This window comes from Lotus japonicus, chromosome 1 (assembly GCF_012489685.1).
Source record: "Lotus japonicus ecotype B-129 chromosome 1, LjGifu_v1.2".
In the NCBI taxonomy this organism is placed as follows: Eukaryota; Viridiplantae; Streptophyta; class Magnoliopsida; order Fabales; family Fabaceae; genus Lotus; species Lotus japonicus.
Window position 1 is genome coordinate 104839757 of NC_080041.1, and position 25199 is coordinate 104864955.

Here is a 25199-nt window from a genome sequence, read left to right on the forward strand (position 1 = left end):
ATGAAATTCTTCACTTGTTTAGGGTTTTCCTTTTATTCCTTTTCCAAAGAAAATGAGACTCACTTTTTTTACATCATTACTTTATGCGTAAGATAAAAATAAAAACTTAAAAGAATAAAAAAATTATAATGGTTGGTTTGGTCACATATCCATTTAGTGTCCAACCCATGGCTTCATGCATACATTAATGAAACTAGTTGAACCCATTCCTCTGCTACTCCGATGGAGTATATATAAATTTTGGAACCGATGGATATAAATTTTGGAATTTCAAATGATTAGTAAAATTGTAGTTTTCTATATTGGGGAACAACAAGGGCGGCTTAAAACTGCAACAAAAACTAGACTCATATTTTGTGATGATACAAACTGCCGCTACGAGCGGAGAGAAATCCAAGAACAAGCTGCGGTTTAAGCCCCCAAAAGAGTATATGATTAAATTATTCATTAACTTGCGCCGGTTACAATTGACGCTAAGTTTGAACTGTTTCTTTGCGGCGGTTTAATCGCCGCTAAAATATAGCAGCGGTTCTACTAGGGATTGCTTAAAAGGACGTTAGGGGGAGTCGAGGCGCAAGAAATAGTGGTTGTTGCATTACCGACGAAAAGTTTTTTCACGGCAATTTATACCACGGCTATATCACGCAATTTTGTGCAGTGAAAGTTGCTACAAAACCATAAAATGCCTTCAACTATTAGGTAAGAATGGTTCAAGAGAAGAAAGATGAAAAACACTTCATCAAATTATAGGAATTCTAAGATTTTGCTTTCCTATCTATAGAATAGAGCTTAAAAAATGTTGAGGTGATAACTTAAGGGGTTCATGCTTCATAAATTATATTTTCAATGTGGATAGTGTTTTTTTATTATGATTGCAGGTTCGATTGATGTGTCATTCATATCATATATCTTACTATGAAAGTTCTACTTATGATTTAAACAACAACAATAAATAAATATATTTTGACAGATATCAAGATAAAATATTTTTTTATTATGATTGCAGGTTCGATTGATGTGTCATTCATATCATATATCTTACTATGAAAGTTCTACTTATGATTTAAACAACAACAATAAATAAATATATTTTGACAGATATCAAGATAAAATATTTTTTTATTGTGATTGCAAGTTCGATTGATGTGTCATTCATATCATATATCTTATCATGAAAATTCTACTTATGATTTAAACAACAACAATAAATAAATATATTTTGACAGATACTGAGATAAAACTCCTCTTAATTCAAGTAGCTGGTATTAATACAACCAGTTGAATACATAGCAAATCAATGCATAAAGTCCAAAAATAAAAAATAGAAAGCTGCAAATATCCACTGAGAGAGCTCTCCCCTAGTTTCATTTGTTAGCCCCAATAGCGCTCTTGACAGCATCTGCAGCACCTTGTGCCTTTGCTTTCATTTGCTGGCCCGCCTACAAAACCAAATCAATTTCATCAACCACCAAAACTGCTAATAAAAATTACCATGTACATGTTTTGGTATTCTGAATTTCTTGATTAAATTCCACTTCTTCATAATCTTGTGAAGAGGTTATTGATTATGCATGAACTTGTTCTAAAAAAAGTTAGAAATAAACTAATTGCATGTTTGGAAAATCTTTCAAAATATATTTCTAAGCAAAAATAAATTATGGTGGAGAGTTTTTGTGAGTAGTTTCTAAGAGCCAGAATTGATTTTGAGAAATTAAAGAGAAACTGATGGTCAACATAGCTAAACTAGTCAAATCAATTGTCTAACCTCTTGGCAGGATTGTTGGGCAGATTGAGCAGCATTGCGAGCATTGCCCATCATATTGCTTGCCTTCTCCTGCATTATAATTTAGAATGATATGTGAAAAGTTGAAGGGGCATATATGGATATGTCCAATACATGTAATTTTTAAAACTCACCTGAGCTTGCCCTGTGGCTTGGCCAGCTTGGTGGCTAAGATTCTGGGATTGGTCCATTTTTAGTTTTCCCTGTTTTGGTCTTGAAAAAGTTGAAGGTAATAACTAACTCAACAAGTACTAGTTTTCTTGATGTGATGAAAGTAACTCATAATAGTGTGAGTTTATATGTAGTTGCTCAAGTAAATCAAATGAGTGACACATGTAATGTTTTGCACCATTTTATCTGATATGCTTTAGTTTGGGCTTAGGACTAGGAACTTGAAAATCAGAGCTGGTTTGAAGGCTCAAAATTAGACTAATTGGAACAGAAACATCATACTAAAATAAGAAAACATCAAAGAGTCAAGTCCTCTGAGAAGTTAAAAAAAAAAGATAAAATGTATGGTGTATTAAGATATTCCAATTACTACTAAGAAAGTCTTACTACTCTTACTTAGGTTTATAGTGGACTTTCAATAAAATTCGATTTTAGTGATAACCATTTTTTTATATTATGTATTGAGATTAGCTTAGGACTTATCCTTAGCTTAAGTTGGTTAGAGAAGTGGTTATTCAGTTAAGATGGGTAGAGGAGTGGTTATTCAATTATAGATGAGTTGTTAAGTTAGTTAGTGATAGATATCACTATTTAATTTATATCTCAAACTGAATAAACACCTCTCTTATGTCAAAAAAAAAATAAAAAGAATAAACACCTCTCTAACCACCTTAACAGAATTCTACTTCTCTAACCAACATAAGCTAAGTCTAAGTTCTAAGCTAATCTAATATTATGCGTGAATAGAGGTTAGAAAACTTTGTAGGCTAATACATTATTTGATGAAAATGTTACATTCACAATTTGATAAATTTTCAACTCGATCTTTACCTTTTTTTCAACTTTTATTATAAGTTGAAATCATCCGACCACGGATAGAATAGCTACGAAAATTAGGATTGGGCACTCAACAACAAATGTCCATAAGGGAGGGAGAGCTTATCGTTTCAAGGAAGAAGAAAAGGGAGTGAATCGAAGAGTGGTTAGGTCTTGGAGGGTCACTCTCTATTTATAGAGATTTTTCGGGAGAGCCAAAACAAGCTTTGGATCCTCTTCTCTTCACTGAGAACCCACACACACCTTATGTGTGTGCTTAGAGAGAGACAGAGACACCTTGTGAATTGTATAGAGACAAACAAAGGGGTCAATTTTTTTGAACCAGAGTGAAACAGGGGCGCAGGACGGAGTGTAACAGGGGTCGCAGATTTTGCATGGAGAGACCATTGACATGGTCAGAAAATATTCCAACCACCACATAATAATCCAATGAAAATCTTACTTAACCCTGAAAATGCATTACATATGTTTGTGAAAAATCTCACCAAGTTTACTTGAAGCTCCTCATTTTTTAACACTCGTGATAGTATTTTAAGAGTTAAAGCATCATGTTTGTTCAATGTTCCAGTAAGTAAAAATGTGTTAATAAAAAGTATAGTAATAGATACTTTTCAATTAACAAAATGTGTGTTAAGTGATAATTTATAAGAGTTCTTCATGAATCGAGATTGAGAGTGTCTCTTCGTCTGTCTTCAGTAGTGGTGTGTGGCCTTGGAAGGTTCTTCCGCCACAATGGAACTGAGTTGATACTGCGGGAGAGATACTTGGGAAAACACTTCGACACTCAAATTAGTGAGAGAGCAGAGAGCCGAAAAAATAGTGAGTTAAAAAATTAGTAATGCTTGCGTATGTATATATTGACATTGTAATCGTTAATACGAGCTACCGCCTATCACCACGTTGAGAGATTAGGGTGGAGGTGTGGTGAGTGATCTGTTCGATTATACACATCCATAGGCACAGGTGTCACTAGTGTGTTACCTTTGACAAAAACTGATATTACTGCTTCCACATCACCAAATTTAGTTGAAATTAGTTTTAGGTGGAAATAAGGTCGGGTATACTAAAGTACAAATTAAAAATTAGAACCATACAAAAATCATATAGCAGTGTTATTCATACCACTAATAAATATATTAAATACATTAAAATTTTCCTCAATTTGAAGCAATTTGTATTCCTTTTTATTTGAAGATATGACTATGAATAGAAAGATAATATATTACGATACAACTTGATATGTAGAAAGCGTTTTTAGAAGTAACTGAATAAAACTAGACTAAAAAACCTTAATTGAAAGTGTAAACTAAGTTAAAACTTCCTTTATTTTTCAAAGATGATATGATTAAAGAACGCCAAACGACACTTACATCAAATAAAAATAACTCTTCTTAATGAGTTAATGATTCAAATTCCAGAGGCTAAAATAACACTCACGGAAGAACAACTAAACAAAACAAGCCCAAACCCCATCATATACATCCTAGTGGCCGATCCATATTAAAGAGAAACTTTTTTTTTACTCTTTTTACTTCTTCACTTGTTTTCAAACCTACGTTTGACAATATAGAACTTTTGCAGATAGCGGCACAGTGATTCAGAATTGAAATATTGACGCCAAAAGAAATCCAGTTAAAAGTAATCAAAGTAAGGTTCTTCAATCTTAATTAGATTATTTGACCAAAAAAAATCTTAATTAGATAATAAAAAGGCTAACGTCTCTTACTATAAAGTAAAAACACAAAAATATACTGGTATGGATAGCCTAAATGGTACTTGATGGATTAAAATTTCTCAAGTCCTGGGTTCAAATCCTAAAAAAAACACAAATATAAAATCAACTGTCTTGGTTCAAACAATTCTTAAACTGTTAGGGGTCTCATGTATCCAACTATCCATGTAAAATGCTCAAGAAACACAGTAAACCAAGCATATTAAAAACTAACAAAATTCAACAAGAACGTATTGAATAACCAAGTGCATGTTTGGTTGTACATTTGAAATTCAGTTTAGACCTCAATCAAATTAATCCATAAGCTACAATATGAAGCTTCTCCACTAACGTGCATGTGCATCCGAGTGTGTGTGCCCAACACACATCGAAACATGCATTCAGTATTTAGATTTGTGGTGACACATAATCCAAATCACAGAGACATCGCATATACAAACACACTTTTAGTATCCGTCCGAAATTTGTCTAGTCCAAGAGAAATGAAGTTTGCATAATAAACTGAAGGCATTTGTGCAAGTTTTGACATATAACAGTACACGTTTTGTATTAGCAAAGTACATGTGGTGTGAACAACAAATTGCATGTTTGTATTCTTTGGCTTTATTCAAAGGTAGATTCAACTTATTAGATCAAATCATTTAGATCAAGGATAAAGAATAAGTTCTCACAAAAAATTCTCAACATATGCAATTGCACATTCTTCTGAAGAGTACAACATGAGATATATTCTGAAAACTTAAGCAGCCAACATACCAGAAGAAGAAGAAGCTTCTTTAGAGTTCATGGAACAAAAGAGATTCAAAACATCTGCGTGGTTACGGATGTAGCGTGGACATTTGGAGAGGAAGTTCTGTGCTTCCTCAGGCCTTCTCTTCTTGAAGAAGGCCTCGAACATTCTGAGGTACACAGATGTAGATGGAAACTTCTTATAAGTCATGGCACTGAGAAACTGAACAGCATCATCACCACTTCCACGCTTTGATATGTGTCTAATGAATGGATCAATAAAAGGAGGGAACCCATGGGTTTTCATTAAACCAAAAACATTTAGAGCATCTGTGAATCCTCCCTGAGCCAATAACTTAGATACCAGCAACTTGTAGGTATCATGCCTGGGCTTTAACTCCTTTTCCTTCACCAATTCACAAAGAATCTTGTATGCATCTATTGCCCTATTCATATTGCAATATGAACTTATTAACGAATCAAAAGCGCCTGCATATGAGATCCCCTCTTTCTTAACCATCTCTTTAAACGAATCCAAAGCTTTATCAAGGTTACCAGCTACGCAGTGCCCAACAACTAAAGAATCCCAAATCTCCTGATCTGAATCAGACCCAGCTGCTTCAATCCTATTCACAAACTCATTAGCTTGTTCCTTTTCACCCACAGCACCAAGTCGAAATGCAATTTCACTCTGCCAATTAGCACTAGCAACATACCCACAATCTTCCATTTCTTTCAAAACCTTATTCCACTCTCCAATCCTGCCAACACTGGTAAGAGACTTCAGGACCGCATCCACCATGGAATTGGGTATCGCATTCCCACTTCCACTAAAAACCTTCACAACCCTTGAAAACAAATCCATATCCAACTCCTTACAAGTAACAACCTTCTTCAACAGAAAGGTGCAGCACTGCGGCGTAGGCTTATCCGCACCAGCCATAGCGAATTCATAAAGCTCAACAGCATCCTTTATCATCCTCCTCTTACAAAACCGCCCCAACACCTTAACAAAGGTCTCAATCTCCATCTCAAACCCAGCACCCCTCATGTCACCAACAAGCTTCCAAAACCGATCAATCGTGTCCTCCCTTCCTATCACCCTCGCCATCGCATTATACGTGCATCCATCATGCTTACACAACCCACTCTCCTCCACCCACCTGAAAAATATCAACGCCTTACTCGGCTCAGAACCTAAACTCTCCAAAACCAGCTTAACCACTTCACTCGAAAACCCAACATTCAAGTCCTTAATTTCCCTCTCAACATCATCACCCCACACATTATTCCTCACTATCCTACACACTCTAGCACAATCCTTCTCAACCGAATTACAGTTGTTCTTATCAAACAAAGCCTTCAACCTCACAACATCACCCTCCAACCCATTCTTCTCAAAACACTCCAAAGCCCTCTCTTTAACACCCCTCGAAACACCGTAACCCTTTCTCTTCATCACACTGACCATTTCCCAAAACTCATCAACCAAACCATTGGCACCCAAAGCGCGCAACATCGCATTATACGATTTGGAGCTCAGCATCTCAGGGTGAGTCTCGAGGACCCACCGGAAGAATCTCTGAGCAACTTCAGGGCTCGATTTGAGCTTCAACAATTCGGCAATAACCGCATCGTGGTTGATCGAGACGCGATTCGAATCGAGCTGGCTCTTGACGACGGAGGGATCGGCGGCGGGCTTGGAGAACAAGTCGGCGATGATGGCGTGATCGGGATCGGGTTGTTCGAGAACGGGGTCGGAGGAGAAGTGGCGGAGGCTAGGGTTTGCAGGGAATGTGAAATTGGGGGTGGGACGGTGAGGGAGGGAAGAGAGGGTGCGGAGTTGGTGGAGGTGGCGAGTGTGGTTGGGAGTGCGGTTGTGAGCGCGGAGAAGAAGGTGGAGGAGACGCCATTGATGTCTCATTGCTGTGAAGAACGAAGAGATTGAGTGATTGAGATTTGAAAAAACCAAGCTTTTTTCTTTGAGTGAGGAAGAAAGGGAAATGGAAGTGAATAGAAACTAGGGTTTCCGTTTTACAGGGATTGGGATTTTGCTCTGTTTTTTTGTTTGGTGATTGGAAATTTGGGTCTATGGTTTGGGCCTATGGGAATTAGGAAGGGTGCCTTCTATTGTCCATGATAAACCTTTGAAGAAAATAATTTTTGGTGACAAAAGTAGGAAAATGGTTTTTCAAGGTGTGTATTGTATTGAGTAGGGAATTTGTATGTTAGCTCTTTTCACGTCTTAAGTATTACGCACGAGAGTCAATTCTGCTTAAGAATTAGAATATTTATATCATGGTAGCGCTAGTATTGAATCAGAGTTTTCTCTATATACAATACTTCAATCTGAAATTGTAAAAGAAGTCAAATCCGGTTGTTTGTAATTCATTTTTTTTTTGTAAATTAAATCAAATTAGCTTTGTTGTATTTATATTCAGGTTTCCCTTTGAGCTTTTGATCCAAGCTTCACTTACAAAAAATAACACTTTTGTACTTCTATAAATATTGTTTTCTACACACTATATAAGAATGGAATGAGCCTATTTCTCTCTTTTCTTATGTTATTTTCTATCAAATAAACCTTTTTTTAGAATATCCTCCACTAAAATCAACGTTGCGTGAGTCGAATAAAATCACTATGGGCGAGAATTCCATCAAATAAATAAAACAATTCATGATATTGTTGTTTCACTTACTTGATGGAAGCATAATTTTTTTTTAAGGAATTGAAAATAACATTGAAGACACAGACACAACTAGCCACTTCTTCCTCCAGCCAAATCGCTTTCACAACTGCAGTCCTTACTCTTTCCAGACCGTGCTCTCTCCAGAGATTGCAGCTCTCATTCTCTCTTTCATTCTCTTTAGCTCGGCTGAATAGAGACAAATGTAAATCTTCTCCCTTTCCCCTTTTCGTTCAATTTGTATTTTGGTCTTTTGTACCTCCGTGATATGATAACACATCCAATGCTCTCTATGAACTGTGAAGACATATTTCCCACTTTCTGTTTGAGAACATGCATTAACTGCTTTGATGGTTAATATTCTCATGTTATGATTGAAACAGTTCACCATCGTTGGTTTATAGAAAAGTTGCAGATTTCGTAGTACTCCATAGCATAGCTTAAAGATGGATACATGGATCCTAGCTTGTCTCATTTTCATTTTTAAGTAAAACCGTTTATATTTTGTGAACCATATATTTCGCAACCTGTTTGCATCGGCCTATCCAACAACCAACAGTTGCAATCAGTACCAAGTGAGAGTGTCTGATCCATTTCTACGATTGAGACACTCTAATTATGTGGCATATTTCATATTTGAATGCATTATCTCAAGCAGTTTCACTAATATAGTTGACAAGTTAATTATCAAATTTATCTCTTTTATTCTTCAGAAAATGTGGAAGAGGATAGATAGATTTTCAAGAAGAAGCATAATAGATGGAGGAAAATCCAAGACCAATGATTGATTGCATGGAGAAAGTTCAGGTAGATATTACTTTTAACACGAGGTAAATATTGGTGCTAGCTATTTACAGAAAATATGTATGCTTCCCTTGACAGTAAATCACTGACTGTGTTTGCATCATCTTTTCTCTCCCTATTTGATCTTTTTTCAGGATTTATATTTTGGTTCACTTTTTATGCTATTGAGCAAGCCATACATTTACTTGTACCCAATTGGCAAGAACAAGATGCAACATTAATTGAATTATTTTTTTTACTTGATCTGTATTTTTATCTTAATACAAGCAGTTTCTCTTTATCTCTTCATTTTTTCTAATAGCTTCACTTTCAGTTTGCAAAATAAATGGCCACCACCACGGTGCCTAAAGTAGTTCTCCAATCCTCCACCGGGTAGCAGAGGATACTGGTGATGGGCCTCAGCACTGCACCGGAAGCAGCCAATATGATTAGTACATAAGATGTAGTTCTTGAGGCCGTCAAGCAGGGTTTTAAGCATTTTGATGCTGCTGCAGCATATGCAGTGGAGCAGTCTGTAGGAGCAGCTATAGCAGAAGAACATCAACATTGACTAATTGCATCCAAAGATGGCCTCTTTGTTACTTCCAAAGTGTGGGTTATTGACAACCATCCTGAACTCATTGTTCCTGCTCTGCAGAAATATCTAAGGTGATTATCACAAGTCACAACTGAGTTAATTTTAATTTATTAATTGGAATGATCGTGCCAACTTCTTGAGCTGGTTTAGCCATATTTATGTTAAAACTCTTTATTCGTCCATGCAGGACACTTCAACTAGAATACCTAGACCTCTTTTTGATCCACTGGCCCTTTGCTACTAAACAAGGAGCAGTCAAATATCCTATTGAAGTATTAGAGATTATGGAATTTGGCATGCAGGGAGTGTGATCATCAATGGAGGAAAGCCAGAGACTTGGCCTCACCAAGGCCATTGGAGTCAACAACCTCTCTATCAAGAAGCTTGATAAATTGTTCTGCTTTGCTACCATCTCACCTGTAATCGATCAAGTAATTGATATAAGCTCATAAGTTAGTTTAACACTTTACCTATTAATCATTGATTTTAATCCAAACAGGTGGAAGTTGACCTTGGTTGGCAACAAGTGAAACTTAGAGATTTTTGCAAGGAAAAGGCCTTGTATTGGCAATTTGGCATAATTGCTTTCTCACCCCTAAGGATGGGTGTCAGTAGGGGAGCTAATTTAGCGATGGATAATGACATCCAAAAAGAATTGGATACTCATGGCAAGACTATAGCCCAAGTATCTATCTACTATATATTAAATTTTTGATGGTGTATCACCATATATTAATTTCAAAGTAGCAATATTAGTGAATAGTAATTTAGCTCTGACTTCTTCTTTTTTCTCTCTGAAGCTTGTCTTTTAACTTAACTATTGTTCAGAAATTTAATCTCCAATCATTTCACAGATTTGTCTTTGATGGATATATAAACATGTTAACTTTTGTGACGAAGAGCTATGACAAGGAGAGGATGCAACGAAACTTGCAATCTTTGGTTGCTCTTTGACTGAGAATGATTTCGAGAAAATAAGTGAAATCCATCAAGAGAGGCTGATCAAAGAACCTACCAAGCCTCTTCTCAATATCAAATAATCTCGTGGAGCATATCAAATAATCTTGTGGAGCATGTTCATATCTACAACAACTCAAATGGTGGCATTGAGTTCAGAACCACCAAGGGAATACTTGTTATATGGAGGACACCATTATTTAATTTATAGAAATGAAATGATTAAACAATTGCTGCTACAGGTCATTGTGGTTTGCTGGACTTCAAGATTTCCCCTTCACCAACATATGTCTTTCCATAATCTTATCTTTAAATTATACTTCCTTCATCACACTTGGGAATGCTGAAATACTTGGATTTTTAGATTCTGTTCTGCCCAAACTTTATTCTAATCTCGATAACCCTTCTTCGTCATTTCATCCCTTCATGCTGAGTATCATTGGAAAAACTGCAGTCATGTGATAATTTTTATTAAATAAAGGTTCATATTTTTTTGGTTTCATGCTTGATGTGGATGAAAAAGTTAGTAGCTTGCTATATTAAATTAAGCTACATTCTTTCTAATAGGCCTGTTATCCAAATTATTCAGTTATTTCATTCTTAGATTTGCTACAAGCCGCATTACTTGAACAACTCTATTTCTTCATTTGTATGATTTTGTACATCAATTTATACTTCGTCATTTTTTTCCTTAAAGAATAGGTGATTTTTCTGTTTATACAATCCAACCTCATTTAAATAAAGGTAATATTGGGGGTGAGTAAATAGTAAAAATATATCCATTAACAATTGTTAAAAAAGTGTATGAGCCAACCGCGCATCACGCGGGTCTAGGTCTAGTATTATATTAGGATTCAATCAAAAGCTTTATTTATTTTTCCCGGATAAATGAGTTTTGGAAGAAATTGGATGAACTAGGAGCACGGACTAATTATAATGAAACTGAAACTTAGAAGTAGTTCTAAGGTACGAAAAGCATGTTCACATAAAGAACAATGCATTCTTTAAGCACCTGCTTTTGATTCAGTCATCAAACAATTGATTAATTATATAATATCCATCTACTTGCTGAATATTAGAACCAAAAGAACACATTGCAGGAATGAAATGGAGGCACAAATGACTCTGAATACCGAAACACAAAAGTCATCTGCAAAAAGGTTAGCACCTAATAATCTTGTTAATTAGTCTAATTTTCCTGTAAACTCATATCTAGCATCTTTGATTCCAAACTGAAATGCTATAGAATCATTTCTGGTGAAAAATCACAAGTCTTAGGTTCTGACTCTGAGTGAACATGTCTTGTATTATGTGCAAATCGTGAAATCAAACATGCTAATCACAAGAAATGTAATGTAAAAGAAATTGCATTGTTTCACAGTGAAATGCTCTACAGCTCTAGAAACACTACTGGTTAAGAGTTGAAGTCATGTTTTGAAACCTTTTCTACAATTGACTTTGAAGCCAGAATCAATTCTAGAGAGAAGTTTATGTGAGTAGCTTTTGAGTTTCATAATTGACACTAATGAAAGAAGCTGATTATTAGCTTCTGAGTAGATTTTTCTATGTTCAAAGGTGAAACCAAACGTGTTAATCATTTAATATGTAAAATAAATTTCAACTGAATGGTAAGATTACTTGTGTAATTCAATAACCTTTTTACTTTTCATCAATTGTTAAGGCTAGAAGAAAAAGTGGCAGTGATAACTGGTGGTGCAAGAGGAATAGGTGCAGCCACAGCAAAACTCTTTGCAGAAAATGGAGCACATGTTGTGATTGCTGATGTTCTTGATGATCTTGGCGCGTCTGTGGCCGAATCAATCGGCGGCCGTTACATCCATTGTGATGTATCAAAGGAATCTGATGTAGAGTCAGCTATAAACCTTGCAGTTTCGTGGAAAGGCCACATAGACATCATGTTCAACAATGCTGGAATTCCAGACAATGAAGGAAGAAGCATTTCAACCCTTGACATGAACCGAGTAAACCGTGTTCTCTCCATCAACCTCTATGGAACAATCCATGGAATAAAACATGCTGCAAGAGCAATGATCAAAGCTCAAAAAGGAGGTTCCATCATTTGCACTTCAAGTGCAGCTGCAACCATGGGTGGTTTTGCTTCACATTCCTATACCATGTCAAAAGCAGCCATGGCTGGAGTGATGAGAAGTGCTGCTTGTGAATTGGGAGTGCACTTGATTAGGGTTAACTGCATTTCCCCACATGGGGTTCCCTCTGAAATGCTTATAAGTGCTTATAGGACTTTTAATAAAGTTGATATTACTCCTGAGAAATTGAGTGAGTATATTGGGAATAAGGCAAGTTTGCTTAAGGGGAGAGGTGCAGCAATTGAAGATGTAGCACATGCTGCTTTGTTTTTGGCTAGTGATGAATCTGGCTTCATAACAGGACACAATCTTTCTGTGGATGGAGGATACACATCTTCTAATAGTAGCATGAGTTTTATCTACCAAGACCCCAAATGAAAAGAAAATAACAATGAATAAAGTTTAGTTGTCATTGGCAGTGAAATGGGTTCTCTAGTTGAAGAAAAAATTGGCTTGCTTTATCATAAAAGGACTTTCTATTACTTTGTTATTAAGACATCTTGTAAACAAACATGCACTAAAAACATCTTAACCATTTTAATGCCCCCTCCCTATTCAATAGAGGCTTATCTAAGGTAGGTGATTGTAGTAGTGTATGTTTGGGTAAGCGTCCTCAGTCCTCACCCACCTGACGCCCGTTTTTTTCATAATCATAATCAGTGAGATGATTCTCAAAAACAGGCTTATCCTACCTACAAACACGGAGACAAATCCACCTGTAATCTTTCAACTATCATGCTTTGAAGAAGATCACATTGATTCACAAGATTAAAAGGATTCCAAGACCACAATGAAAACTAAAACCTACTCAACAAAATGGAGGCATGTTGTGGATCTAAGTTCTAACTAAAGCATCTCCTTTGTTTGAAGCTTAAATACATGCTTAAATATTGTCCTTTCTGCATTGAAGCTCATCCTCATCCTTCAATGCAGAAAGTACAATAATTAAGCATGAATCTCTGCTTAAACTAGACATGCGAATTTCTAAACAGAGAATTTTTCTTAACAATTATAACCATCCCATTACCTAAATAAAAGTACATGATTGCAGTTGGATTGGTTATTAACTGTTTAAGAATGTGGCAAAACAAAAACATCAAAAGGTATTGTAAAAAAATGACTTCATTACCAATAATATCCAAATCTATTTTTTGACCGAGCTCAATGGCATAGTACGTGTGATCCATATAGCCGACCTCACTTAGTGGGATAAGACTTTTGTTATTGTTGTTTGTTTGTTTGGCGGTTTGTCATCTTAGTTTGTTCAACTATGAGTACTATAGACAATTGCTGGTTAAGAATGGTTTAAAGACCTTCCTGCTGCATGATTAAGGATTGAAATAATTCAGGACATCTTTGATTAAGTTCTGTTTAAAAAGTTTTATCCTTCAGTAAAATCTAAAAAAGTTTTAAATTATTCTAAAATATAATATATTTATTAATGAACAAAGCGAGAACTACATCATAGAGTTCTCTCTGAAACAATTAAGACTTATTCACAAGACTCCTTATAAAGGAGCACCAAACAAAAACAAACCCAAATTAGAGCACCTTTTTATACATAATGCTCTCCCAAAAAAGAAGAAACAAAAATAGAAAACAAAAACTGAGTGAAACTGGATGATCAGGATCCCTCCATCTTTAATTAATTCACTTGCTGTTGTTATTCATGCCTGTTGCATTCTTCACAGCATCAGCAGCTCCCTGTGCTGATGCCTTGATCTGTTGACCAGCCTACATACAAAAAAAATCAAGGAAACTTAGACCTATAACATGTTTGGATAAGCTTATTTTTTCTCAAAACCAATTTTGGGACTCAGAAATATTTTTTCCCATAATTGATTTTGTCTTTAGAATCAATTGTAGATGAATTTCAAAACATGCTACTAGTCCATAATCAAACATGCATGAAATTCGCATGCATTTGACAAAATTCCCACGATAATAAACAAAGCATTCAAGATAAATTAAAAAACCTTACCCCTTGCACAGTTTCTTTGGCAGACTGAGCAGCATTGCTAGCCATATCCATCAAGTTGCTAGTCTTTTCCTGTAACACACAAAAAAAAAGTGTAAATGTGTGCTTGGAATGGATAGCAGTTAAATACAACATGAATAAATTTTCATCTTAATCCTTAAGTCTATGTTTGGGCAACAATTAATTTGGCTTTCCAAGAACAAAAACGTGGAAAGAATGTTGGACATTCATTTCTTCCAATGAAATTCCACTATAACACAAACACAGCCTAGGTAGAATGTCGTTCACTTTTTATCTTCAAGTGCTGATAACATTCATTTGTACTACAAAGAACAGATATTCAAATATAGTCTAATTTCATGTAATTGTTAAGTAGGTTGCATATATGCAACTCATGAAGAACATATATGGGCTATCATATAAGATTAAGCAAACCCAAAAGACTAAGTATGATAGAAGAAGAGTAATGGGAAAACCTCAGCTTGGCCCTTGGCCTGTCCAGCATTATAGCTCATCTTCTGGGAGTCCATCTTTTTGAAATTGTAAGGAAATGAATGTGTATAATATCAAGAGTAATAGTTCAAGTTTGAGATGAAGATTAATTTGCCTTCGCTATGTTGATATTTATATGCAAGTTTCACCAAGAATTGCTTTGCTCAAGCTTTTAGCTACCACATGTTCAGGGGGACATGTGGAATCCTAACATTTACTTTTAGTGGTTCTTGGATTATGCTACTTTTCAGGAGAGGCATCTTAACCGGTTGACCAGGAGAACTGCGGAGGAGAAAGCATTACTATTTTCAGGTTGGTGGTTTTGTTTGATGTATGGATAAAATCCTTCTTGTGAAAAAAAATCCATATATACTATAATAGGAAAAAAAATTATAGACATTTTATGTACTCCCTATTTGTTGATTTAATGATTCATATTACATGATTCAAATGCAATAATTCCCCTCCAGTCTTCAATGAAGCTGGTGATGTGTCTTGATGTTGAAATGAAGAGAGTTTCATCTCATCCAAAATATTTTAGGTGAAAAAAATTGATTTAAAATGTGGTAATGATATCTGTATCACCAAACAGTGCATACACCTTGAGACATTCTTTTTTTCTTTCTATCTTTTTATTCCGATCACATCACATTACATTAAAATACCTATGTCGCAAAAAGAGTGATGGATTTATTCCATCGCAGAGTGGTCCGAAACAATAGTATCATTGGAGTAAATACACCAATCACTTTAAATAAAAAAGTCAAGTAGGCGGATTAGTTCGAGTAGAAAAAAACAAAAACAAAATTGAATTAAAAATCTTTTCTCTGGAGATATCCATTTTCCGGGAGAGATAGATAAGATATCTCAACACAGTACCATCTTGATACCACCTGAAATGGTAAAAAAAAAAAAAAAGACAAACTGGAGATATATTCAATGGATTACAACTACCAAGAAAAAATATTTTGTTTTAGTTCGATCTGTAATTCTATATGATATAGCGGACAGTATCAATTTAGTAAAATTTTTTCCCCAAGATCTGTTCAAGGAATGGGATAATCTCGAACTTAAAGTTCTAAATTTTATCCTTTATGGAAATGGGAAATCAATTCGTGGAATTTTGGACACAAGTATTCAAATAGTTCGAACTTGCTTTTAGTGACGGATACACATCCATGACAAATACGCTAACAAGGATTTTGTGACGGTTATTATTCCATCACAAGCGTGCTGACAAGGACCTTGTATGGAATATACGTCCGTCGCAAGATCCAGTGACAGATTTGATTTCATCGCGGGTTTCATGACGGATTTGTTTCCGTCGCAAATACGCCCCTCCTTCAAAAAAAAATCTAATTGTCATATGTCAAATTTTGTAGGTGTGGGGATTGTTTCTTGCACATCTTTATTTCGCTATTTACAATCATAATTAACCTTGTGTCTTATTTTTAAATTTCAAAGGGCTAAAAGTGGGCCCCGTTTCAAGTTCAAGTTCAAGCTAAAGGGCTAAAACCATGTTTGCCTCACGGATTAAAGCAGAATCAATTATTTTCACCCACTTTAGCGTCTCAGGAAAAGAAAGAAATTGATGTATTCGTACATACAACTCCAAACCAAATTGTCAGGCAGCAATTTCCAATTCTGAGTGAGAACGTTCCAAATCATACAGCTTCAACAAACGATCCTCCCTTTACGTACGTGGATTCCGGCGAACCAGAGTCGGCAGTAGCTGTGATTTCCCCGAATACAAATTCCTCACAGAGAAGTTCTCAGCGGGGGCGTCCAAGGGGAAGCAAAAATAAACCCCATCCCTTGCCTGAGGAGTTTTTAGAGCCTGTAGCAGGTGAAGATGGTGTGTCGACTCGCGCGCAAAGAGCTTGGCTGCTAGGGAAAGAATTGGGACTCAAACCAAGAGGGTCAGAAGCTTTGATGCTGAGAGGATTAGAAGCTCAGATTCGTGAAAACCATCCCCATCTCAATTAGTATGTCAGGGCCTTGGATTACTTGGAATGTTCGGGGCTTAGGAGAATCAACGAAAAGGGAGGCTGTGAAAAAAGCAGTTTTGCATGTGAAACCAGAACTTCTGTTGCTTCAGGAAACAAAATTAAATGATCAGCGTCAGCATATTGTGGAGACTTGGACGCAAGCCTTGCGTATGAGTCATGCTGAGGTCCATTCTGTTGGGTCAGCGGGTGGTCTTATGTGCTTGTGGCGGGAGAGCTCCATCCGTGTTTTGTCAGTAGTGTCAGATGTATGGTTTATTTTCTTGACAGTGATGATATCAAATATTGAGCAGCCCGTTTTAGTTGGGAATGTTTATGGTCCTCATTCTCTAGCGGAGCGCAGGCTATGTTTTGAGGCTCTGAAAACACATATTCTGAATCATGATGGATTGGTGTTTCTTGGTGGTGATTTTAATGCAGTTTTGTTGGGGTCGGAACGTTCTTCAGGCGGAGTGTTGGATGCCGGTGATGAGGCGTTCCAGCAGTTTGTCCAGGTTACTAATTTAGCTGATTTGCCTCTAGCTAATGGAGAGTACACTTGGTATTCAAGTCGAAACGATGGTTTGTGGAGTCGTTTGGATCGCTGGCTGGTATCTGATGAGGTTCTCTTATCTTTCTCTAATATTTCTCAAAATGTTTTTGACTGGAATGTTTCTGATCATAGGGCAGTGGGCTTGTTGTTTGGCCTGCTTGATGCCGGTCCTAAACCTTTTTATTATTTCAATCATTGGGCGGATGAAGCTGGTTTTAATGAGTTGGTTGAGGCTTGGTGGCACTCTGCAGTTTATCAAGGGTGGTCAGGGTATGTTTTACAGCAAAAACTAAAAGGGTTGAGGGGGAAAATACGAGAGTGGCGCAAGGGGAGAGGGGCCTGGGGAGTTGAGAAAATTGTTTCATTAGAACATAGATTGCAGGGGGTGATGGAAGCGCTAGAAAACCAGGGGGGAACGGAGGCATTGACGAAGGAAAGGAGGGATATCCTTGAGGCTTTATGGAGGGCGTATAGGGAGGAGGAGAGAATTTGGCGTCAGAAGTCAAGGGTGCGCTGGTTGAAGGAGGGGGATAGGAACACAAAATATTTTCATCGTGTTTGCAAGGTACGCACAGTGAAGAAAAATATCACTCAGCTTAAATATGAAGGTAGGCTCCTAACGACGCCATTAGAGATTAAGCAGGCTATGCAGGATCACTTTCAGAATTTTTTCCGTACATCAGAAGTGCCTAGGCCTTGGCTTCAGAACGTGAACCTCAGAAAAGTGACCACAGCGGAAAATCAATTATTGGAAGCAGCTTTTACTATTGATGAAATTTGGGAAGTAGTGAAAAACTTTGATGGGAATCGAGCACCAGGACCGGATGGTTTCAGTATGGATTTTTTTTTAAAATTTTGGAATTTAGTGAAGGATGATTTGCTTAATTTTTTCAATGATTTTTATCATTCAGGTCGCATCGTAAAGGGATTGAATTCTACCTTTATTGCATTAATACCCAAAGGTGGTCAGCAAGAAGAAATTAAGCGTGTATAAATTGTTGGCTAAGGTGTTGTCTGTTCGCCTGAGTCTGGTTCTTCCTGGTTTGCTGAGTCAGAATCAGTTTGCTTTCACCGCAGGCCGTCAGATTGCAGATTGTTCTTTGATTGCTAGTGAAATTGTTCATTCCATGAGCTCAAGGCCAGAAGGAGGTTTGCTATTCAAAATTGATTTTGCGAAGGCCTATGATAGTGTTGAATGAGGTTTCTTGCTGGAGCTTCTTCATGAGATGGGTTTTGGGGGAAGATGGATTCGATGGATGCAAAGTTGTGTTTCAACAGCTTCTTTGGCGGTCTTGGTTAATGGATCTCCTTCTGAATTTTTTACAATCCAAAAAGGTTTGCGCCAGGGAGATCCTTTATCCCCTCTCCTTTTTAATATTGTGGCGAATGGGATGTCATGTATGCTGAATCAGTTGCTAGAAGGTGATATCCCTTGTGGGGTGGAAGTGGCGTCGGGACTACGAATTAATCATTTACAATTTGCAGATGACTCTCTATTTTTTACAGATTGCGACCAGCAACAGTATCAAAAATTGGCCTTGGCGGTAGAAGTCTTCTTGTTTTGTTCAGGCCTTAAAGTTAACTTTAGCAAGTCAGCGGTCTATGGGGTAAATGCGCTTTCATCTACGGTACAAGAGGCAGCAAGTTGGTGGAATTTCAAGGTAGGCTCCCTACCTTTTATGTATCTTGGGGCTCCTCTTGGAGGTAATCCAAGGAGGTTGTCGTTTTGGAATCCGGTTCTGGAGAGGTTAACAGAAAAGTTGAGTTTATGGAGTTCCCGCTTTTTATCCCTGAGTGGGCGTCTGGTGCTTCTGAAATCAGTTTTGAATGCTATTCCACTTTATTATATGGCTATATATAGAGCTCCGAAAGGGATCATATTGAGAATTGAAAGGATCATGAGGCGCTTTTTGTGGGGGGGAGCTGCAGGTGAAAACAAAGTTATGTGGGTTGCTTGGGAGGATTTGTGCAAGGGGACACGGTATGGTGGTTTAGGAGTCGGTTTTCTCGAATGGAAAAATAAACTCTTGCTTTTGAAATGGGTTTGGCGCTTTGGTAGGGAGAAAGATGCTTTATGGCGCATGGTGATATGTAAAAAATATGGGCTGCCCATGGAATTGATTTCATTAAATTTGGACACTCTGGAGCTTAAAAAATTGTCAATCCCGCTAATGGATGTGTGCACTGTATGGCGAGATAGTGGGCTGGTTGGGAGCGTGTTCAAGGACGGTTTAGCTTGTCAGGTTGGTAGAGGGGCAGGTGTATTATTTTGGCTTGATCATTGGACAGGTTCTGGTCCTCTCAGGCTCGTTTTCCCTCGGGTATTTGCATTGGCAACGCATAAACGGGCAACTATTATGGAATGTGGTACAGCTGTAGGCCGTCAATGGTTCTGGAACATAACTTTTCAGCGTGATTTCTTGGGATGGGAGCGCCAACACTATGATGTACTTATGTGCCACCTTCAGAGTTTGGTTCCTAAGCAGGGGGAGAATGCAACTGTTGACTGTATGGTATGGAAGCACGACAACATGGGATTATTTAGTGTTAAATCTTTATGTGCTGTTGTTGAGGCGCGGTGGTTCACAGAGGATGGGTGGTCCGTTCCAAAATTTCTAAGGCCTATTTTACCTTCAAAAATTGCTTTGTTTTTATGGCAGGTTCAGAAGAACAGGATTGCCACAAAGGAGAATTTGGTGAATCGTGGGGTGGCTTTGGAGGATGGAATGACTTGTGTCTTCTGTTTATTAGTCACCGAGTCGGTAGCGCATCTTTTTTTGCATTGCCCAAGGGTTTGGCATGTGTGGGCAGCAGTGTTGCATAGGGAGGGCGTGTGTTGGTCATTGCCGGGTTCAATTCATGCATGTTTGGCAGAATGGTCATCACTACGAAGAAGCACTTCAAAAGTGTTATGGGAATTGATTCCGTACGCAATTTGTTGGGTGATATGGATGGCCCGTAATAATGTGCTCTTTAATGACAAACCTTTTGATCAAGAAGATGCTTTGGAGGCTCATATGTTTTTGATATTTTCCTGGATAAAGGCGTGGTGGAAGGAGTGCCCGTATGGGGCGGATCAATTTGCTAGAGGCTTTACAAAAATTGATGTTGAGGGTAGCGTTCGAGTTCGACCTGTAGTGCCCTGGAAACCACCACAAGGTATGCTTTTAAAATTTAATGTGGATGGCTCTTTTCAGTCTGGCTGTGCTGGTATTGGTGGTGTGTTGAGGAATAGTGTTAGGACGGTGGTAGGAAAATTTTGCAGGAGAGTTGACGTTCAGCGAGCTGATGAGGCTGAGGTTTTAGCCATTTTGTATGCTCTTTTGTTTTGCCACCAATTTCAGGTATTTTCAGTGGAAATTGAGAGTGATTCTACTCTTGCTGTTGGTTGGGTGAAAGGAGAGAAAATGCGGCCTTGGAAGCTCACAAATGAGTTGAATTTGATTGATTACTTGATGCCGGTTGTGTCTTGTAATGGGGTCAACCATATCTTGAGAGAAGGGAACACAGAGGCAGATGAATTGGCAAAGCTAGGATGCTTGTGCGTGGAACCGGTGTGGCTTTTTCAGGGGTCAACAGGTGTTTAGTAACGCTGGTGCTGGTATTTTGGTCTTGCTTTTTTTGTTTGCAGGCTATAGGAGGATTGACGGATGCATTAAAATTGGAAGTTTTGAAGTTGTTGTTGCTATTGGTGTTAATATCGCTGCTGCTGTTTTTGTTGTGGTTGCTGGCTGCTGTTGCTGTTCTGTTGTTGTTGTTGAAATTTGCTGGTGCTGTTCATGTTGCTTTTGCTGTTGCTGTTGTTATCGCTGTTGTTGTTGCTGTTGCTGCTGCTGCTGCTGCTGTTGCTGTTGCTGTTGCTGTTGCTGGTGCTGTTGTTGTTGTTGCTGTTGCTGCTGCTGATTTCGAAAATTACAGTTTTTGGACCATGCATGTGACGTTCTGTAGTTGTTGTCACTGCTGTTAAGCGATGATAAACAATCTGGAACTCCTAGAATTTTTTCATGGTTGGAGGGGCTGATTCTTATTGTATCTTGATGCAAAATGGCTGTCCCAAGATTGTGGTACTCTTTTTCCTTGCTAGGTTTCTATCTCAATGAGTTTTTCCTAGTAAGGTTTTAATGAGGCTCTTTCTTGGGACTACGCTTTTGTCATTTTGCGGGTTGGTGGTGGGTTTTTGTTTCTCAGCTTCATGTAAATGTACTTTGCCTGGTTTGCTTCTCTAGCTCGGGCTTTCTTATTATTAATATATCCTTCATTTTCAAAAAAAAAAAATTTCAAAGGAATTTGGTTGTGTAAATATAATATTAAGGAGACTGTAATAGCAATTACATGGTACTTCACCTCCTCTTATTTCATCTTGACCCCATCTTATCTTCTCATGAGGTAACAAACTGAGCTAAAAGGAGTTGTCATTATGTTTCTCTTTACATGTTTCAACATCCTTCTTATTTAACTTGTCCAAATACCTAATATCTTAGTTCAAGCCTCTTGGCCTCTTATAAATTAATTCTTGTTTAATATCCTCATTGTCTATTGTGCACACCCATAGAAGAGAGAGCAAACACTCGTCCAAGGTGTCGTCGATCGATCCCCATTGGGGGCTCCCCTTCCTCTATAGAGACTTCTCATCCGTTTAGGCAGGCGTTTCTCCCATAATGGATTAATTGTCTTCTAGCTTAGGTAGTTTTACTCCCCTACTAAGTGGGTTTTTCTCCATTTCTAGTCTAGTTTCTTTTTATGTAGCCACTAGCACCACTAGTTACCTCAACCCCTTGTTGTATTTGTTGATGAGGTTGTGCCTCTACTGCTTTCTCCTCAGTGGTGACCATCTCTGCCACTCTCACCACCATCCTCTTCTTTCCCGTATGCTTTTTATTGTTGTTGGTCAAGGTATAACCTGAAGTTGTCCTATTTCTCATGGTCTCAATGTTGCCTGCTTGACTCCTCTTAGTGCCATTGAAGCCACGACATAGGGACAAAACCACATGCATTGAAAATGGGGGGTCGCTCCTCAGTCCTCAAGAGAATATTTTGTTTAATATTAGTATTGAACTGTTGTATTTGCCCTTCTTAAACTTGTACGCTAAATTTTTCAATTCACCATTGTTGATTTTATTTATTTTGCTAAACTTTTAGACATCTTACCCAATTTTTCTCCCTGATTATAACACTAAAGTCAATAAGTCATAGTTGATACTATTGAAATCAAAATAAATTAACTTGAAGTCTTGAAGTCAAAATGATTACGTTAATAAAGGATATTTATGGTTAAAATCATATACTATATATTTCTTCAGAATTTTAGAATACATTGACCCACCCGCCCCTCGAAGACATGGAAATGGATATCAAAATCACTACTTTTTTAGGTTGTTTTTAATAACACATGTGTCTTCCACAAAAAACTGTTTGAGATATCAAATCGATGTCTATCACTTGAACCGATCATCTTTTAATTATATTGAATATGGTTTGATTACATATTACATGATTCATTTTTATTTAACTTTGCTCTTCGTTGTAACAATATTGTCACCTATCAAAATTGAATTTTGATACCTCCTATTCCTGAAGAATTTGATTTCACTAGATTTATGAGTAAAATGATTACATTTGCTATGAAATGACATCAACTTATGAATATAACCTAAGAATAACTTATAAGACACATAAATATCTAAATTTGAATCAACAAGGCACGCCAAATCCAGCAAAATGCATGATCCAATATTAAGCCTTAATTTTTGTTCATTGCATCTTTCACAGCATCAGCTGCTCCTTGTGCCTTGGCCTTGATTTGCTGACCAGTCTACACAAAATAAAATAATCATCACTAAAAGTTTGGGGTCAATTTTATGTAAGAAATTCATGTGTAACAAAGATACTAGTTCATGCCTTAGAACCAAGCATGTTACAAATTTACATATCCAATTAATTAAAAAAACAGAACAAAACTATAGAACCTCTTGCATGGAGTTTTTAGCAGACTGAGCATTCTCTGAAGCCTTGTCCATCATCTGGCTTGCCTTTTCCTGTATGGAACACACAAAATCATAAACAATTATTTTTTAAGCAGTATAAAAATGTGTTCTTGTACCTCAAACATATATGTAAGGATTATCAAAATTGGACTCACACAAATAAGTGAGAAGAGAAAATGAAACCTGAGTTTGGCCCTTGGTCACTCCAGCATTGTAGCTCATCTTCTCAGATTCCATCTTATATTCAAAATTGTGACGAATAATAAAGATATCAACAGTTGTTAAGATATATGTTTGAGATGCTTATTAGTTTGCTACTCGGTTGAGATATATATAGCTTCTCAAAACATTACATTGATCCACAATCCTTGGCTATCAAAATTGAAAATTTCAGAGCAACTCCTTCTTCCATGTGTGTAGTGTATAGTTTCAAGATAGATATCATACCATTAACTCTAACAAAGGAATAGGGGATGATTCAATACTTGTTGACCACCATGTGTTGTTCATAATTCCTATATCTAAGGTCTTGGACAATACTAGGTCTCCCAAAAAAGTTGATGTGCTATTTTTCAGAATTATGACATATCGACAAGTTATTTTCTTTACTCACTAATTTTATAAAATTGCCTCTGAATCTTGATGATGCGCGTCCATTAGTATATAGTAGTCATTAGATCCATTAATTTTATGGTCATAGAATACCATTGTAAATGCATTCATAATGAAAACACAGTCATGGGGTCAATCTATACAACTAAATATTGAACATTACAATAATGTAATGTATCACTATTAAACATTGAAAATCAAGTGGCAGCAATTTCCCCTTTCCTCTAACGTACATTCGTCCCTGTACCGGCCGGCCTGAATAAAAAAAAAATGAATGTTAAGTTATATGTGAGTGATAATGTGAAACAATATATGAAGCGTGATATTGGATGAAAATAAGTTATCAAGAAAAATTAAATGATTGATGACCATCATGACCAAAAGTTGCCTAGAGGAAACTCGGAAGAAAAGAGTAAGCTTTTCCTATAGGATAACCAAGAGAAAAAGAGTACCAATGGTTACCTTGAAGCGAATCGAAAGAGAAAACCATGAACCTTGGGAACAAAGAGGGTCTCGGGATGAATTAGGACCAAATCTGCTTCCTAATTGTTCAAGATAGGAGCTCAAGATTTGTTCATAACGTTTAGAAGTAAGAAATGGGGAAGATTCTTCGGCATACTTTGTCCTAGGTCATGACCAAAGGTTGTATCCATAAGGGGTGTGCCAGTTCTACTTATGCCTATGGAAAGAAAGTAAGAAAGTGAAAAAAATATGAGTATAAAAGGTTACTGAGTAAGTTGCTAGTGGTTTGCACTTAGCAATGTCAACCTCTTCTATTTTTTAGTTGGTATAATGTTACTTAATGGTCCTTCATTTTTTTCTTATTATTTCATGATTGTATTTTAAAATAAAAGTTTTCAAAAAATTTCATACTTATACACTATCACAAGAAAGTTTTTGAAATTAAAATCAAACATGCTCCAATTGTAGAGATGTCCATAAAAACTAAAAACCCTTCAAGTGCCTTGACGTATTAGAGTTTTATAGTATAGGCGTATAGCATAAACCGAGCACATGGTTCATGCATCCCTGTCCTAAGGGTTGACAGTCTTTAAAGAACGAAAACAATTTCCAACCACAAGTCCACAACTAACTTTACTCCTCTCCTTGGACCATTTCAGAAGCTCTGAAGCCACATACAAGTCAATGTTGTTTATCATTGATATCATGTTCCATGATGGCTATGTGGCAACATACGATTACATGTAAA

General features: G+C 37.0%; 6 protein-coding genes and 1 pseudogene across 6 annotated transcripts; 3 read left to right on the top strand and 4 right to left on the bottom strand.

The window, feature by feature from the left end:
• Nucleotides 1-1157: 1157 nt before the first annotated feature.
• Nucleotides 1158-2043, bottom strand: LOC130732372 (stress-induced protein KIN2-like). The gene is made up of 3 exons (XM_057584433.1): nucleotides 1918-2043; nucleotides 1766-1834; nucleotides 1158-1439 (listed from the first exon to the last, which is right to left on the bottom strand). Exons 1-3 carry the CDS (start codon nucleotides 1972-1974, stop codon nucleotides 1365-1367), a joined length of 201 nt encoding a protein of 66 aa, XP_057440416.1. The 5' UTR covers nucleotides 1975-2043; the 3' UTR covers nucleotides 1158-1364.
• Nucleotides 2044-4623: 2580 nt separating this feature from the next.
• LOC130728707 (pentatricopeptide repeat-containing protein At3g02490, mitochondrial-like) lies at nucleotides 4624-7270 on the bottom strand. Its single transcript, XM_057580254.1, has one exon. The coding sequence runs from the start codon at nucleotides 7174-7176 to the stop codon at nucleotides 5263-5265; it is 1914 nt and encodes a 637-aa protein (XP_057436237.1). The 5' UTR covers nucleotides 7177-7270; the 3' UTR covers nucleotides 4624-5262.
• A 1798-nt stretch (nucleotides 7271-9068) lies between these two features.
• Nucleotides 9069-10615, top strand: LOC130732373 (NAD(P)H-dependent 6'-deoxychalcone synthase-like; annotated as a pseudogene).
• Nucleotides 10616-11384: 769 nt separating this feature from the next.
• On the top strand, nucleotides 11385-13023 carry LOC130716888 (short-chain dehydrogenase reductase ATA1). The gene is made up of 2 exons (XM_057566925.1): nucleotides 11385-11437; nucleotides 11959-13023. The coding sequence occupies exons 1-2, from the start codon at nucleotides 11385-11387 to the stop codon at nucleotides 12761-12763; spliced, it is 858 nt and encodes a 285-aa protein (XP_057422908.1). The 3' UTR covers nucleotides 12764-13023.
• Nucleotides 13024-13792: 769 nt separating this feature from the next.
• Nucleotides 13793-14994, bottom strand: LOC130728709 (stress-induced protein KIN2-like). The gene is made up of 3 exons (XM_057580257.1): nucleotides 14840-14994; nucleotides 14367-14435; nucleotides 13793-14119 (listed from the first exon to the last, which is right to left on the bottom strand). Exons 1-3 carry the CDS (start codon nucleotides 14891-14893, stop codon nucleotides 14036-14038), a joined length of 207 nt encoding a protein of 68 aa, XP_057436240.1. The 5' UTR covers nucleotides 14894-14994; the 3' UTR covers nucleotides 13793-14035.
• A 1848-nt stretch (nucleotides 14995-16842) lies between these two features.
• On the top strand, nucleotides 16843-18592 carry LOC130716896 (uncharacterized). Its single transcript, XM_057566936.1, has 3 exons — nucleotides 16843-18220; nucleotides 18305-18312; nucleotides 18356-18592. The coding sequence occupies exons 1-3, from the start codon at nucleotides 16843-16845 to the stop codon at nucleotides 18590-18592; spliced, it is 1623 nt and encodes a 540-aa protein (XP_057422919.1).
• A 4250-nt stretch (nucleotides 18593-22842) lies between these two features.
• LOC130728710 (late embryogenesis abundant protein 1-like) lies at nucleotides 22843-25171 on the bottom strand. The gene is made up of 3 exons (XM_057580258.1): nucleotides 23561-25171; nucleotides 23360-23428; nucleotides 22843-23205 (listed from the first exon to the last, which is right to left on the bottom strand). The coding sequence occupies exons 1-3, from the start codon at nucleotides 23612-23614 to the stop codon at nucleotides 23134-23136; spliced, it is 195 nt and encodes a 64-aa protein (XP_057436241.1). The 5' UTR covers nucleotides 23615-25171; the 3' UTR covers nucleotides 22843-23133.
• Nucleotides 25172-25199: the final 28 nt, after the last annotated feature.

Coding starts and splice junctions, on each gene's coding strand:
- LOC130716896 (XM_057566936.1), top strand. CDS start 16,843: ATGTCAGGGCCTTGGATTACTTGGAATGTTCGGGGCTTAGGAGAATCA.
- LOC130728709 (XM_057580257.1), bottom strand. CDS start 14,893: ATGGACTCCCAGAAGATGAGCTATAATGCTGGACAGGCCAAGGGCCAA. Junction 14,436..14,839: donor AGGCCAAGGGCCAAGCTGAG/GTTTTCCCATTA, acceptor TGTGTGTTACAG/GAAAAGACTAGCAACTTGAT. Junction 14,120..14,366: donor CCAAAGAAACTGTGCAAGGG/GTAAGGTTTTTT, acceptor TTTTGTATGTAG/GCTGGTCAACAGATCAAGGC.
- LOC130716888 (XM_057566925.1), top strand. CDS start 11,385: ATGGAGGCACAAATGACTCTGAATACCGAAACACAAAAGTCATCTGCA. Junction 11,438..11,958: donor CAAAAGTCATCTGCAAAAAG/GTTAGCACCTAA, acceptor TCAATTGTTAAG/GCTAGAAGAAAAAGTGGCAG.
- LOC130728707 (XM_057580254.1), bottom strand. CDS start 7,176: ATGAGACATCAATGGCGTCTCCTCCACCTTCTTCTCCGCGCTCACAAC.
- LOC130728710 (XM_057580258.1), bottom strand. CDS start 23,614: ATGGAATCTGAGAAGATGAGCTACAATGCTGGAGTGACCAAGGGCCAA. Junction 23,429..23,560: donor TGACCAAGGGCCAAACTCAG/GTTTCATTTTCT, acceptor TGTTCCATACAG/GAAAAGGCAAGCCAGATGAT. Junction 23,206..23,359: donor CTAAAAACTCCATGCAAGAG/GTTCTATAGTTT, acceptor TATTTTGTGTAG/ACTGGTCAGCAAATCAAGGC.
- LOC130732372 (XM_057584433.1), bottom strand. CDS start 1,974: ATGGACCAATCCCAGAATCTTAGCCACCAAGCTGGCCAAGCCACAGGG. Junction 1,835..1,917: donor AAGCCACAGGGCAAGCTCAG/GTGAGTTTTAAA, acceptor ATTATAATGCAG/GAGAAGGCAAGCAATATGAT. Junction 1,440..1,765: donor CCCAACAATCCTGCCAAGAG/GTTAGACAATTG, acceptor TTGGTTTTGTAG/GCGGGCCAGCAAATGAAAGC.